Source organism: Ahaetulla prasina, chromosome 10 (assembly GCF_028640845.1).
Source record: "Ahaetulla prasina isolate Xishuangbanna chromosome 10, ASM2864084v1, whole genome shotgun sequence".
NCBI lineage: Eukaryota > Metazoa > Chordata > Lepidosauria > Squamata > Colubridae > Ahaetulla > Ahaetulla prasina.
Window position 1 is genome coordinate 14131561 of NC_080548.1, and position 16448 is coordinate 14148008.

The 16448-nt window shown below is 42.6% G+C and overlaps 1 protein-coding gene across 1 annotated transcript in view; it reads left to right on the forward strand.

Annotated features, from left to right (window-relative positions):
• The window catches only part of EXTL1 (exostosin like glycosyltransferase 1), a 69557-nt gene that overhangs the window by 28402 nt on the left and 24707 nt on the right, over nucleotides 1-16448 (forward strand). Inside the window, exons 2-4 of the mRNA XM_058195132.1 lie at nucleotides 7754-7847; nucleotides 13434-13541; nucleotides 15961-16080. Of these exons, the coding sequence (XP_058051115.1) occupies nucleotides 7754-7847; nucleotides 13434-13541; nucleotides 15961-16080 (322 nt within the window). The remainder of the gene's footprint in view (nucleotides 1-7753; nucleotides 7848-13433; nucleotides 13542-15960; nucleotides 16081-16448) is intronic.

Here is a 16448-nt window from a genome sequence, read left to right on the forward strand (position 1 = left end):
CTGATGAAGTTCCACTTTGAGAAAGCCATTTGGGTTGGGGACAGAATGATCTGATATTAGAATTTCTGTGATTTATTTATTATTTATTTATTTATTTTGTCAATCACATATAAGGTAACAGGTAAAAGTATAAACATAATTTGGATACATGAAAAGAGTAAGTAAAAAGGAATCTTAGGACAGGGACGGTAGGCGTGCGGGTGCACTTATGCACGCCCCTTACAGACCTCTTAGGAATGGGGTGAGGTCAACAGTAGACAGTTTAAGCTTAAAGTTTTAGGGGTTTGAGGAAGAAACTACAGAGTCAGGTAGTGCATTCCAGGCATTGACCACTCTGTTACTGAAGTCATATTTTCTGCAATCAAGTTTGTAGCGATTTACCTTGAGTTTTTATCTATGATTTGCTCGTGTATTGTTGTGGTTGAAGCTGAAGTAGTCATTGACAGGTAGGACATTGTGGTAGATAATTTTATGTACTACGCTTAGGTCAGATTGAAGTCTGCGTAGTTCTAAGTTGTCTAAGCCCAAAATTTGGAGTCTGGTGGCATCAGGTATTTTATTGCGAGCAGAGGAGTGGAGGACTCTTCTTGTGAATTATTCTGACTCTGTAAAACGCTTAGAGAGGGCTGTAAAGCACTGTAAAGCGGTATATAAGTCTAAGTGCTATTGCTATTTTAGGAACCCAAATTAATGCATTGGAACATTGGCTAAACCAGGCCATTACGTTAAGCATAATAACATTTCTTTTGTTTGGTGTGGCAAGTTAGGTGAATTATATTTATTATGTTTATTAATTATATTTATTATCCTGGGTTTAGCCCATTGTACATATTCATATGCTGACACTTTGCAACCCTCCCTCTTTGAAACAAAATTTAAAATTCAAACCAGCCTTCCTGATGAAGTTCCACTTTGAGAAAGCCATTTGGGTTGGGGACAGAATGATCTGATATTAGAATTTCTGTGATTTATTTATTATTTTATTCCCTCTGTATCCAATGACCTAGCTCCCAATGACTCTTGTTGCTAAATGATCAGTAGCTTGTGGCTTGGCTGAAGTCAGTATCCTTTTAAAATGGGTCTTCTTCTTTTTTTCTGTGTGCATGCTGCCCCATAAATCAGGCTTGGACAGGCTATGAGTGGCTCTGGCCAAACTCCTAAAGAAGATGTCAAAAGAAATCTGGGATGGGCCTGCCAATCCTGTAGCTAGTTCATTGCAAACATACAGGGAGATCTGTGGTACTGTGTCTGGGACAAAGAATTGGCAGTTTCAGGATTGCTGGATGCTGTCCAGTCCCATGACACTTGTTCTCCATCCAGTCACACAGGCTGTTTGCTGCTTCTGACCACAGCTGCATTGATTTCACGCAAGCTTTGCCTGCTGCACATCCCTGCTCAGCTTCTCCCAGTCCTGTGCCCATGTTTACAAATGCCTCACTTTCAGAATTACCTAAAATGGTCCAATTCTCCCCAATTTAAGGGATTGAATTCTCAACCTTCCGAGTGGGAGGTGAGCGTTTTCACCTCTTAAGCCACTGCGCTGCTCAATTTCCATATTAATTAGGTAAAGGTAAATGTTCCCCTCGCACATATGTGCTAGTCGTTCCTGACTCTAGGGGGCGGTGCTCATCTCTGTTTCAAAGCCGAAGAGCCAGCGTTGTCCGAAGATGTGTCTATGGTCATGTGGCCGACATGACTCAACTCCAAAGGCGCATGGAACACTGTTCCCTTCCCACCAAAGGTGGTCCCTATTTTTTCTAGTTGCATTTTTTACGTGCTTTCGAACCGCTAGGTTGGCAGAAGCTGGGACAAGTAACGGGAGCTCACCCTGTTATGCGGCACTAGGGATTCGAACCGCTGAACTGCCGACCTTACAATTGACAAGCTCAGTATCTTAGCCACTGAGCCACCGTGACCCTCCCCAACTTACCCTCATTTTTTAAAAAAATGTGCATCTCTGTGTGTTTTTGTCTATGACAAGAGTCATAGACTCTTTCATTGAGGGTAGGTGTAGGGATCATCATCTTCCTTCAGGAAGCTTGAGATTGTTTATCAACCCACAACATTTATTGCATGAAAATAATTTAATAAAGACTACTTTAACTAATAGTACTATGAAAAACAACAGCAGCAGCATCAAGATTGACCCCTTGAATAGTCTCATTGACCACTTTGTTGGGTTGATATTGACACTTTGGGGAATCCTAGGTTATGTCTTGAGGTTTGATGTGAGCCCATGTTGTTTGATTAGTGTATGGTGCATTATAGAGGTCCATTCATTGAACAGGGTAAGTTTGCTAACACAGGGAAAATTTTTGATTCCCTGTGAGATCTATTTTGCTTCAGGGCAGAGGTCTCTGCTTTGGATCTGAGGATTTAGGAAGCATAAGAAAAAGGAAATAGTGACAAGGTTGCCTCTGGCTAAGATTAACCAATATGAAGAAAAGAAAAAATATATAGAAGCTGGAGCTCCCTTCCATGCAGATGTTCTAAATCAGTGTTTCTCAACTTCAAAAAGTTGAAGAGGGCGGACTTCAACTCTCATGTATACAGCAAGATTTATATAGGCCATTTCAACAGTATTTTCTCAACCGTGGCAATTTTAAGCTGCATGGATTTTAACTCCCAGAATTCCCCAGTTGAAGTCCACACATTCTTAAAGGTGCCGAGGTTGAGAAAATACTGTTTAAATGACCTACATAAATTTTGCCATGTACTGTGTCCTGATATCCAGATAAGGCTTGGGAAACTATCCATGCCCTAAAACAGGGGTCGGCAACCTTAAACACTCAAAGAGCCACAAAGGCCCTAACAGGAAGCCCCTGTTCAATTCTGGAGCCGACCGGAAGTCTGGTTCCCCCACCATAGGAGACCATAGAGTCTCCTCCTAGTGTGGTGTCTTTTTTCCTCTACCTGTCTTAACCGAAAGCCCTATCAATTGTGGAGCCGACCAGCAACAGGGAGCCGCAGCAGAGCGATGAAAGAGCCACATGCGGCTCCAGAGCCACGGGTTGCTGACCCCTGCCCTAAAACAATGATAACCATTTGGCAGATTTGTATCCCTTAACTTTACCTCATTACCAAACAAAAATCGTTTTATTTTAATGAGATAAGAGGGAAAAAAGACAAAGATGACTCAGAAAGTTTTTTTTTAAAAAAAAGTAAGAGTATTCAGAAATCAAAATGAGATTGCCCTACATTTAATTTTATTTATTATTTATTTATTTTATTTATTTATTATTTAGACTTTTATACCGCCTTTCTCCCGAAGGACTCAGGGCGGTGTACAGCCAAGTTAAAAATATACAATATACAATATTAAAACAACAAATTAAAATAACATATTATATAATGGCCGAAAAATTTAAAAGTTTAAATGTAAAACCGTCAAATTGACCCCAATAAAACACAGTACCCCAATTTAAAATTGTTAAAATTCAAATTTCAGAATTTAAAAATTAAAAATTAAGCCAGTCCCGCTTGGATGAACAAGTACGTTTTCAATTCACGGCGAAAGGTCCGAAGGTCAGGTAGTTGACGCAAACCAGAGGGAAGAATAAAATAAAAAAAACTATTCTTTGCTCAGTTCCATTTTTTTCATTTTGTCTTTTCTCTTCCCACCTTTGTGTCACTTTGCTAAGTCATTGGCACCACGCCTCTTCTCCTATCCTGGGTCATTAATCCTATATAAGAATATCATAACTTTTCATAACTTATTGATTTCCAGGGCTTGTACATGTTTGTAACCACATTTGAATTGACCCAGCGAAGAGACTGCTTTAAATTTGGATTTTTGTGGCATGAGAAAATGCCTCAGATTCGCAGCTCAGCAAAACAAGCTCTTAGCTGGTTGGAAAGCCTGAAGTGTGAAGCCGCTGTTCAAATCCTACATTCCTAACATGGTTTGAAGAAGCCGGGTGGTTCACCCAGCAAATGTTGGCAAATTGGCAACTTTAGAGAACTGGTGTGAGATTACAGAGCCAGGGTGGAGAGTTTAGCTCAACGATTTGTTCATCCTTAAACCTTCTCTTGAAGTTTTGGACCAGGAAGGTGGCCCACCTCCTGGTTGAAGAGGAAAGAATCCTTCCATGCTGGATCACACTAATTCCTTTGTTCCCTCTGACCCACTGTGCTGCTGATTGGCGGAGCACACAAGATGATGTGTCTAAACCGAACGCAAATATTGGATTTTCCACTGTGGTTATAGGCTCCCTACAGTGCCTTTACCTCTCCTTTTATAGCTTCCAGAAAGTTCTCTTTCATCCCACTGAACTTCAAGAAGGCTGTGGGCAGATGCTAGGTTGTAGGCCCCAAGAGGGGAGGGAGCCAGAAATTTTCTTTCAGGGCCACCATGAACTAGGGAGCATATTTGAGGACGAAGAGAAGCGGAAAAATTTGATCCTACTTTTTAAGTCACTTCACCTAATTATCCTTCGGTTTCCAGCAGTTTCAGACAGCCAAGGCCAAACGTGAGGGATGACGGGAGCCGTACTTCAGTAACATCTGGAGGGCAACAGATTTTTCATCTTTATCTCATAATACTAAGTAATTGCTTTGCGTGAAAAATATATTCCCCAAGCAATTGAGAACATGGCATCTTTTAGCGAAGGAGACATTTCTTAAAGCCCGTAAATGCATTGTAGGATATCTGTTACGTGCCACAGGTGAATTTATTTAACACAGCGTGATCACCGTCTCCTTGAATATCTCATAGGAGGCATATTAGCCAGCAGGTGCAAGTTTTGCGTAAAACAAAATATATTGTCTATGCTTGAACATCTCACAAAATCTGGGCCTAATAGGAAAAAGATGGAGGGGGGGGAATGGAGGGCAGGGGAGCTCACATGGCATTTCAAAATCCTTCCCCAAATTTATGATCAGATGAATTGATTCCCCCAATTTCTCCAGAGGCAGCAGAAATTCTCCAGAAATTCTTCATGGATGTAACTCTTTCTAAACGGAGATCAAAACTCAGCTCCTACTAAAAGTTCTTCAAGAGAGTTCCTTGGCAAAAACCATGTTTCTCAACCTTGGTGACTTTAAGTCCTGTGTACTTCAGCTCCCAGAATCCCTCAGCCAGCATTGCTGGCTGGGGAATTCTGGGAACTGAAGTTCACAGGGCTTAAAGTTGCCAAGGTTGAGAAACACTGTTCTAATATCTTTCCTTTTGTATTGGAGACTGTGTTATATAGTGATGACGTTGTTGGATAAGGGACCTGAAGACTCACTTAGTCATAGCTCCCTCAAGAGCTTTGATCATCCTCCTCTCAGTGCAATTTATCCCACAGGGTTGATCTTGTGGGGAAAAATAGGAAAAGGAATGCAATGGATGGGCCCCCTGAGCTCCTGAATCAGCAAGCCAACCAGTCAAAGTAAATAACTAAATGGTAGTGTAGAAAGCCAGGAAAGTTGCACATTGCCAGAGAAATGATTATACGGTACAATGAAAGGCAGGACATTCACATCATACACATCCGTTGGCCTCTTCACTGAGCCAGGCAAGTCTTCTTACATCCCTGCAAAAGAATAACCAGATTATCTCCTCCTCCTTCACCATCACCACAATACAAAATAATTATTTCTTCTCCTCCTCCTCCTCCTCCCGTCCTCTTCCTCCTTTTCTTCTTCTTCTTCCTCCTCCTCCTCCTCCTCTCTTCTTCCTCTTCTTCTTCTCCTCTTCCTCCTCCTCCTCCTCTTCTTCCTCCTCCTCCCGTCCTCCTCCTCCTTTTCTTCTTCTTCTTCTTCTTCCTCTTCCTCTCCTCCTCCTCCTCCTCTTCTTCTTCTTCTTCTTCTTCCTCTCCCTCTCCTCCTCCTCCTCTTCTTCCTTCACCTCCTTCTCCCTCCTCCTTCTCCTCCTCCTCTTCTTCTCTTCCTCCTCCTTCTCTCCTCCTCCTCCTCCTCCTCTTCTCCTTCTTCTCCTCTTCCTCCTCCTCCTCCTTCTTCTTCTCCTCCTCCTCCTCCTCTTCTCCTCCTCCCCCTCCTCCTCCTGCTGTAAGAAAATATATAGGAGAATGACTGAATGAGCATTTAAAGCTGTGCATGGATTGGGACGGCAGCTTCCCACATCAGCAGAGGGCTTGCTCTGCACTGAGAGGTAGTGGATGCCTATTTGAGAATAGTCCTTTTCAGTGATAACCTCAAAGGTACAGAATATCCTCCCCTGAGAGACCTGCCTGGCACCTCCCTTGTTACTCTTTTCTGCCTGTAGTGATGCAGAAACTTTCCACTTTCTCAGTCCTTTCATTCCTCGCATTTGCACTGTGTTTTGGGGAGCAGGTATCTCCAAATAGTTTTAGATGTTAAGATGCCATTTTAACTATCTGCTGCTTATCCAACAATTACTGTCCCAGTCTCACCTCCTCCCCTGCCCCCTCCTCCCCAATTCGTTTTAAGGTGTTCTTTCTTTGATTTGACATGGAATTTTATCTCCTTGCCTTATGGCTGGGTTCCAGGGTGACTAATAAATCTCTGGAAGTAAGAAATAATTTATGGGCATATCCCGAAGCTGCCTGAAGCGGGAACTACACTGTTGGCTGTGTGCATAAACACCTTCGCTTCTGTTTGCAAATCAGAAAGCGGGAGGGGTTGATAGAAAAATCCTCTGGTCTACATCCTGGGGGAGATCATCCCACATATAAAGGTGTTTTGTGGATTTGCCTCCTCTCGTTACTAAGGATGTTTGTACATTTGTGGTGAGGGAAAAGTCAGCCTCTTTAACAGAACACAGTGGAAATTTCTGTACACCACCGCTGGTCTCAGTTTTGGTACATAGGGCTTTCTGTGTTAGGCCGCGAATCCATTCCTTGCTCTGTGTTGTGCTTAGAGACTCATTAAAAGGACATTTGAAATGAACCCGCTTCAGACCTAGCCAGAGTTGGCTCTGCCTTCCGAGGAATTTCTCAGTGGAAATTTTCGGAAGAAATTCCATGAAGTTCTTCATGACTCTGAACGTGGTTTGGTTTAAACCAGGAATGTCCAACTTGAAGACTTATGGTAAAGGTAAAGGTTCCCCTCGCACATATGTGCTAGTCATTCCTGACTCTAGGGGGCGATGCTCATCTCCGTTTCAAAGCCGACGAGCCAGCACTGTCCAAAGACGTCTTCGTGGTCATGTGGCCGGCAGGACTCAATGCCAAAGGCGCACGGAACGCTGTTACCTTCCCACCAAAGGTGGTCCCTATATTTTCTACTTGCATTTTTACGTGCTTTCGAAACTGCTAGGTTGGCAGAAGCTGGGACAAGGAACGGGAGCTCACCCCATTACGCAGCACTAGAGATTCGAACCGCTGAACTGCCGACCTTTCAATCAACAAGCTCAGCGTCTTAGCCACTGAGCCACCACATCCCCGTACTTATGGACTTACAGACTTCTAAATCTGGCTAGGGAATTCTGGGAGTTGAAGTCCACAAATCTTCACGTTGCCAAGGTTAGATACCCCTGGTGTTAAACTTACCGCAGTACAAAATTCTCGGAAGGAGAGGGTATGATTGGTTTGGGATTGATGGTAATCCCAAACAGCTGGACGGGCAAATTTGCTTGGATATTGCTCAGATAATATTAGGGTGAGACACCACTGGGAAATCTAAAGCCTATCCAAAATGAGAAAGGATTCATTTTGTTCTCCAAAGTTCCATCCTGTTAAAAGAATTCATAAATTATCTGAATTTATGGGAGTAAAATTAAGGGAAAGGAACAAGAGCGCTGAACAATTGCCGTTACACTTTGCAACATTTTTGTGCTGTCTTTTCCCAGGTTTGATTATCAGGAGCTTTTGCACAACTCTACCTTTTGTATCATCCCCCGAGGGAGACGTTTGGGATCCTTCCGGTTCCTAGAAGCTTTGCAGGTACATGGTTATTATTACTGTATTGTTCTTAGATTTTTATCCCATCTTTTTATATATAACTCAAGGTGGTGAACATACCTAATCTTCCCACCTCCTCTTTTCCCCACAACAACAACCCAGCAAGTTGGGTTGGTCTGACAGGGAGGGACTGGTCCAAAGTCACCCAGTCGGCTTTCATGCTTAAAGGAGGCATCGGGTTTCTCGGCTAGCCTCTTCACCACTATATCACACCACACTAGCGCTATGTCACAGGTCTGAATTGTTTTGAAAGTTGTTTCTATTTTTTATAAACACACACACACACACACACACACACACACACACACACACACCTTTGCACAGACACAAAGGAACAATATAAGGAAAATTTAATATTAAGTGCAGTATTCCGTTTAAGATCAAAAGCTCTATTACAGCGATAGCAATAGCATTTAGACTTATATACCGCTTCACAGTGCTTTTTACAGCCCTCTCTAAGCGGTTTGCAGAGTCAGCTTATCGCCCCCAACAATTTTGGGTCCTCATTTTACCCACCTCGGAAGGATGGAAGGCTGAGTCAACCTTGAGCCTGGTGAGATTTGAACTGCCAAATTGCAGTCAGCAGAAGTAGCCTGCAGTACTGCATTCTAACCACTGTGCCACCGCAGCTCTTTATACAGATAGTCCTTGACTTACAACCATTTGTTTAGTGATGAGTTGAAGTTACAAAGGCACTGAAAAAAGTGACTTATGACCACTTCTCACACTTGCAACCGTTGGAGCATCCCCATGGTCCATCAAAATTCGGATTTTTGGTAACTTGACATTTTATTATTTTATTTATAGTTTAATTTCTATACCGCCCTTCTCCCAAAGGACTCAGGGCGGTTTACAGCCTTTTTTAAAAACACAAATAATACATAATATAAATAACAAATTTAAAACAAATTTAAAACGAAATATTAAATAGGCCTAATTTAACTAAAAAGGTCATAGACCGACATAAAAACCCTTAAAATTTAAAATTATAATTAAAATGCACTCAGGCAAGTCCCGCACGATTGAATAGTAAGGTCTTCAGTTCCCGCTTGAAGGTTCGGAGGTCGGGGAGTTGGCGTAACCCCGGAGGTAACTTGTTCCACAGGGCCGGTGCTGCCACAGAGAAGGCTCTCCCCCTGGGGGCTGCCAACCGACATTGTTTGGTCGACGGCACCCTGAGCAGGCCCACTCTGTGGGAGCGCACAGGTCGTTGGGAGGCCAGCGGTGGCAGTAGGCGGTCTCGTAAATAGCCCGGTCCTAAGCCATGTATATATGATGATTGCTATGTCCCAGACCACCTTCTGACAAGCAGAGTAAATGGAGAAGCTTGATTCACTTACTAACTTAAAAACTGTAGTGATTCACTTAACAACTGTTGAAAGAAAGGACATAAAATGGGTCACAACTCATCAGAACAGAACAGGGATGGGTCTTGCTTAACAACAGAAATGTTGGGCTCAGTTGTGCTTGTAAGTCGAGGATTATACAACCGGTGCTTTGATGTGAGTTGTAATGGTTCTTTTTTCAATGCTATCCTCAACTTTGGAATAAAAAAAGCCAAGTCATTTTATGCTTGTAATGTTGACAAACTAAATTGTAATTAACATGAATAGAATATTTTTCTTTCCCTTCTCTCTTCCAAGTACTCTAAGCTATCTAAACAATGGTATGTTAATTATCTCTAATCATATTATAGAAACATTCCTGTGTTTCAACAATGCAGTCTTATCAAGATTTATAACAGCAAAATAAAAAGGTTAATAGCAATCTTGCAATAATACCTTTAGCACCATCCAACAAATGGTGAAATCATCCGCGGATTGCCACTGGTTTGCTGTCTGCACATGCGCGGTGCGTGCCAAACACATGCTGTGCACACGCATGAGCAGTGCGCAGCAACTGCATGCTGTGCACACATGCACAGTCTGCACCACACACATTGCGCGCATGCGCAGTGCGGGCCAAACATGTGCTTCGCACGGAAAAAGAAGGCTTAACAAGGTAAGTAGAACAGCGAGGGGGGGAACAGCTGTGCCATGCGTTTAGATTCTCTAGAAAGTAGGATTTCCTGCTTTCTAGCGAATATAAACTTTGCAGCACAGCTGATTGTCGGCAATACCGGTAGCTTTTTTTTACTACCAATTCACCCAAACTGGTAGCTTTTATCACTATCGTTTTGCCTGAACCAGTGCGAACCAGTAGCATTTCACCCCTGAAACAACGTCTATCTATCTCAGCTCCTTGAGAAGAACTCAGTGGGTGGATAAAAATGGCTCATCCAGTCTAAACCTCTGGCTGACTATGCGACCAACTCTAATAAAATTATTTCTACTTCTTGAGAACTCTCTTTCCAAACTTGTCCTAGTTTTTCAGAGGTTCTCTCCCATTTCTCTACTAGATGAAACAATCAGATGAAATAATTGTTTTAGGGTGAGCTTCCTAGCGTTGTAAGAGTGCTAGACTGATCTTCAGAAATAGCCTAACTGATAGGTCACAGACCCAAAGCACTGAGCAAAAGCTCTCGTTCACTTCCCCTCAACAAGGGTGCCAGACTTGTTTTCGGAAATAGCCCGGCTATCAGATAAGAGGGGCAGATGGAGGGGAGCAAAAGAAATTAGGAAGAAGGAACAATTGATAACAAGTGAACTGGCACTGCTGGAGCTGGATTACATCTGCAAAAACCTCCAGGCTGAGCAAGAAATAGAAATAGAGAAAAGAGTGCCTGGTGTCAATTATTATTAAGTGTGAGTGTGTATGTGTGTTTGTAAGTCACTGTTGACTCCTGTCAATTGCTTGGTCAATTCCCTGCAGCTTTCTTGGCAAGATCTTTAGAAGTGGTTTGCCATTGCCTCTTTACGGGGGCTGAGAAAAAGGGACTGGCCTAAGATCACCCAGCTGGCTTTATGCCTAAAGTGGAACTAGAACTCACAATCGCCTGCTTTCTAGCCTGGTGCCTTAACTACTAAATCAAACCGACTTTCCACCGCCAATAATAAAAATAGCATGGCCGTTTTTGATGGCAAAAGCAGCAATAAAGAAAAACAATCTGTTGTGCTCCCATTAGTGACAGAGCCAACAACACACAAGTGACAGAACCCAGCTTCCTTCCCTGCTTTAGATTTACTTGTGCATCACGGAGTTGTCCAAAACCCAGATCCAGCAGTTTTTCAAACGAGCACTAAACTTTATATAAAAGGAGTACACAGGGCCAGGCAGTCCCCATATGGGCAGCTACCTTTGCAGAAGTCCAGTCTCTCCTGCCATCCAACTGAGATGGCTACAAAAGGCAACTAAAAAAAAAAATTGGGCAAAAGATACACAGGTAGCTAGAAAAAATGATAGGGAAACATGTAGCTTTTAAACCTGAATTGTTTTTATTAGGTATAATATCAGAAAAAAACACGTACTAAAAAGTAGATACATCACCTTGCCAACAAAAGTGCGCATAGTCAAGGCTATGGTTTTCCCAGTTGCAATGTATGGCTGTGAAAGTTGGACCATAAGAAAGGCTGAGCGCCAAAGAATTGAGGCCTTTGAACTCTGGTGCTGGAGAAGACTCCTGCGAGTCCCTTGGACTGGCAAGGCGATCAAACAAGTCAGTTCTAGAGGAGATCAACCCTGACTGCTCTTTAGAAGGCCAGATCCTGAAGATGAAACTGAAATACTTTGGCCACCTAATGAGAAGGAAGGACCCTGGAGAACAGCCTAATGCTGGGAAAGATTGAAGGCAAAAGAAGAATGGGACGACAGAGAACGAGGTGGCTGGATGGGGCCACTGTAGCAGTAGGCGTGAGCTTAAATTGCCTCCAGAGGACGGTAGAGGTTAGGAAGGCCTGGAGGAACGTTGTCCATGGGGTCGCGATGGGTTGGACACGACTTTGCAATTAACAACAACAATCAGAAAAAACTAGATAAGAAAAGTATGTATTTAATATTAGATGTTGTAACAGCAGTGAGGATTATATTCAGTGGTGGGCTGCTACCGGTTCGGACAAATCGGTAGTTCTGATGATCAGCTGGTCTCACCCATCTGTACCCGCCCTATTCTGTCCTATATTTCCTTCTTTCTGGCTCAGCTGATTCACAGCTGATTTCCATGCCTCCGTTGTTTAATTGCTGTATTTTGAATGCTGCGTGCAAGTGCGTTAAGCATGTGCGTGCAAAGTGCGCGCTCACCGAACCAGTTGTTAAATTGGTTGCAGCCCACCGCTGATTATATACACACAATATTGGGAAAATAAAGAAACACCATGAGATGAAGAGATAATTAAGAAGACCAGGGGTGCCGAACTTGCGTTGTCACGGCGGCGTCACATGATATATCGGGACTTTTTTCCCCTTCGCTAAACTGGGTGGGGGCGGGGCCAGCACATGATGCATCCAGCCCGCGAGTTTGACACCCCTGTACTAGACTGTGCAGAAATGGATAGATTGACATTGAAAATTAAGCAGAAAGAAGACACATAATACTATAAAACATGGAATCTATTTTACCGATGGTTGGAAAAAGAGGGGTGGGAGATTAAGACCGTAATCAGAATTGTTAAGCAAATTAAATACCCAAACAACACGATGTTTATTAAGCACTAAGAAATGTAATTAATAAAAAAATCAACAAAATTTGAAGAAGGAAAAAAAGGCAACTAATCAAAGTTAGGTAGATCCCAATCCCCAACTGTAGCGTTCTGGATGGAGCTTAATGGATTATTCTAACAGCTACAATTAGATTGGGAGAAGAGGGAAAACACCACGTTAAAATGAGAACGGCTCAAGATGTCTTTATACTGCTTCAGTTGGATACGACATAAAGGCAGCCTCGTTAGGATGTAGCTTTCAAAAAGGACATTTGTGTCTTGGTGCCACTGTTAGGAAAGTGAGAATGAGGTGCTTGTTCTCTGAGCTTGGTGGTTTGCTTGCAAATGTTTTTTTTTTAACCAAAATTTTAAATTTATTGTATTTATCCATTTGTATCCCATCTTTGTTATTTTACAAATAACTCAAGGTGGCAAACATAATCAGCAGGGTTTCCCCCCTCCTATTTTCCTTATAACAACAACCCTGTATCAGGGGTGAAATCCACTTACCTTCGCTACCAGTTCGCAAATATGAGCACACACGCCTCCTGTACACATGTGCAGAGCCTTCTGCGCATGCACAGAGGGTCAGAAATGGGACATGATGACATCCGGGTGGGTGGGCGGAGCCTCCCACCGCTACCGGTTTGCCCGAGCTGGATAGAACCGGCTGCATTTCACCACTGCCCTGTATTTACTTCCGATTTTTGGCAAAACCATGCCTATAGTGAAACACTGTTTTGCTTAATGACCACAGTGTTTACTTAATGACCACCACACCAAAAAAAGGCCATAAAGTCAGTTTGGGCACATCACTGACCTTTTTACCCCTACCCACAACTTAACAACTACGATGGCATATTTCATTACAGTTATAAGTCGAGTACTACCTGTAAACACCACTGAAGATCCTTTGAAACTCATGCTCCCAGGTCACTTACTTTCTCTTCTCCTGCAACTGGGTGATCCTTGCTCTGTTCTCTCATTGATTCAGGCTGCGTGCATCCCGGTCCTGCTCAGCAATGGGTGGGAGCTGCCATTCTCTGAGGTGATTGATTGGAGTAAATCATCCATCGTCGGGGACGAGCGGCTTCTTCTGCAGGTAACATACTGGCTGGGGAATTCTGGGAGTTGAAGTCCCTAAATCTTAAAGTCATCAAAGCTGGGAAACATTGCTCTAATTGGTGAGCTTTGGAGCCCTTGTTCGTTGTTATTTTAATTTAAATAAAAAAAACACCTGAAAAGAACATTGTCCTTTGTATAAGATGTTTTCATTTTCCTATATAAAGTACAGCAATTATTTAGAATATGGAGATATTAATTTATTTACCTCTTTGCAGTATTTTTATATGGCCCTTCATTGATCATGTCTCACTTATTTGTTGTTCTTGCTATGGGTAATTTAAGAATTGATTTAAATAGAGAAACTGATCTAGTACTGTGTTGAATTTTGGTAGCCGAATTACTGTAACCTTTATTATGACATTGCCCAGAGCATCCTGGATAGATCCTTGCTGGTCAGAGGAATATCGATTCTGCAGATAAATAGCTATAATAGGCATATATATTATGTATGTTCCTGCAGTTTGTTTTTTTATTTACATCCCACTTTTTTATTATTTTTTAAATAACCAAAGGTAGTGTGCATTCTTAATATTCCTTCCTCCTCCTGTTTTCCCAACATTAACTACCCCGATGAGATGGGTTGGCCTAAGAGAGAATGACTGGCCCAAAGTCACCCAATTGGTTTCATGCCTAAGGTGGAACTACAACTCATTGTCTCCTAGCATGGTTCTTTAATCATTAGACCAGCAGTCACCAGTTGGTGGTCCATGGACCATTGGTGGTCCGTGAGAAAATTGTGGTGGTCCGCAGAAAAAATATTTGCATTTTTTATATTGCAATAAATCAGGGGTCCTCAAATTACAGCCCCTGGGCCGGATACAAGCAATGAACGTTTGTGTTGCTGCAGAGAGTCTCCCCCTTCGGGGTCTTTTATGTATGGGTTGAAGGGGGACAGAAATTCTGACTTGGGGTCTGCTTCAGCTCCTGGTGTGGGGCTTTGGGTGAAGGCTGGAGGAAAGCACCACTGGTGGCGAAGAGTTGGAGGACCTTGTTTCAGTGGGGCTGCCTCATGGCCTGGAACTGGCTGACCACTTCAGCCCTCTGAGCCTCCAGGCGCCAGTACCTGGCCTTGCATTCCTGTAGGTCTTCCCTCTGCTTGGAAAGCCTATGCTCGTAGTCCTCAGTGAGGTGCTTCTACTGAGCCTCCTTTTCGGTCAGATCCAATTTGAACTGAACTGTTTTATCAACTCTTTCTCGTGGTGGCTGCTTAGCTCCAACAACTGCTTCCTGTTGGGGTCCTAAGGAGCCCCGGCAGGGAGGCGAGGAGTGGCTGGGAGGGGAGGGTGAGTAGAGGCTGGCGAGGCGCCCCTCGATGTGAGTGACATCGAGTTGACCACACCCACCCACATTAGGCAGATCAAATTAGTGGTCCGCAGGATTTAAAATTATGAATTTAGTGGTCCCTGAGGTCCGAAAGGTTGGTGACCCCTTGGTTGGTTGTCTCCACATCATCCCTGGTGCTTTTTGTTGTTGAAGGAAGATCTCTTGATGCTTTTCCCCATCAAAACAACAAGACTGTATTTCAGTTATAGAATGTAGTAGCATAAAATACGAACAAGGAAAATAACATCCATTTTAATAATTTCACTGAAACGTATAAGCAGCGTAAGCTCCGTAGAAGCTTGGAAAACTAACACAATATGATAAAATTAAAAAATTGAAACATCTCTTGCAAGAAAATTAAGGCCTTTTGGATAAGAATTTGGTGGATTATTCAAAATGTCCTGAAGAAGAAGATAAAGTTCCTGCTGCAATTTTTCCTTTTGGGAATTATAACGGATTGTACAGGGATTGAGACTAAATTGATTCTGAATTTAATAACAGCAGCAAGGCTGTTGATTGGACAATATTGGAAGAAAAAAGAGTTACCTACAATAGAAGAATGGATATTGAAAGTTACTAATTTGGCTGAGATGGCTAAAATCTCAGCTTTTTTGAAAGACAATACGCAGGAAAGATATTTAATTGAATGGAAAAAATGGATTGATTATTTACAAAACAAATATCAGATTAAGAAATATCAGATTGCCTTTGAATAATTAGGAAGTATTATTTTATATAATGGGGGGGTTGGGAAATGAAAAGATTTGGATGAGGTTAATTGGATTAGAAGGGAAAATTTTACTCTATGTTTGGTTTATGTATAACAATACCTTGTGATTGACCCGGGAAGCCGGGGGGGGGGGAGGGAGGGAGGGGGGAAGGGGGTTTTGGGGGGGAGGGGGAAAAAAGGGAGGGAAATGTTTTTGTTTGTTAAAACTTTTTCAATAAAAAAAATAAAAATTAAAAATTAAAAATTAAACATCTCTATAAAAATGATTGCGGTTGTTCTCTCTATCATAAACTACTCTGCATTCTCCCCTTCACATCGTCTGTTCACGCTGCTTCCTCAACAGATTCCATCTACAGTCCGATGTCTGAACAGTGACAAAATCCTTGCCTTCCAACAGCAAACCCAATTCTTATGGGAAACGTATTTTTCTTCTGTGGAGAAGATTGTGCAAACCACTCTTGAGGTAAGCTGCAGAAATGTGCCCGCCATGTGCCCAAATATTTCATCTGTAATTATTTCTGTTTCTATGCTTGGGGTCACATGCCATGGTGAACTGTGGTTTGCTAAACAAATTAGAATTGGCTGGATTCATATAACACAAGCCATAAAACGTGGCTTGTAGGGTGCCGTGAATAGGGTCACACAAAGCAGTCAACTCTGAAACAAATCGGCTTGCCTCATGCAACATTTTCAGCACATAATGGCTCGGCATGATGACCAAAGGAAGCCACAGAGAGCTGGGAACCTTTAGCTTTCAAGTTGGTCTAGGTGTGTTAAGCAGGGGTGGGCTTCAAAAACTTTAGCAAGGGGTTCTCTGCCCAGTTGCTGGTT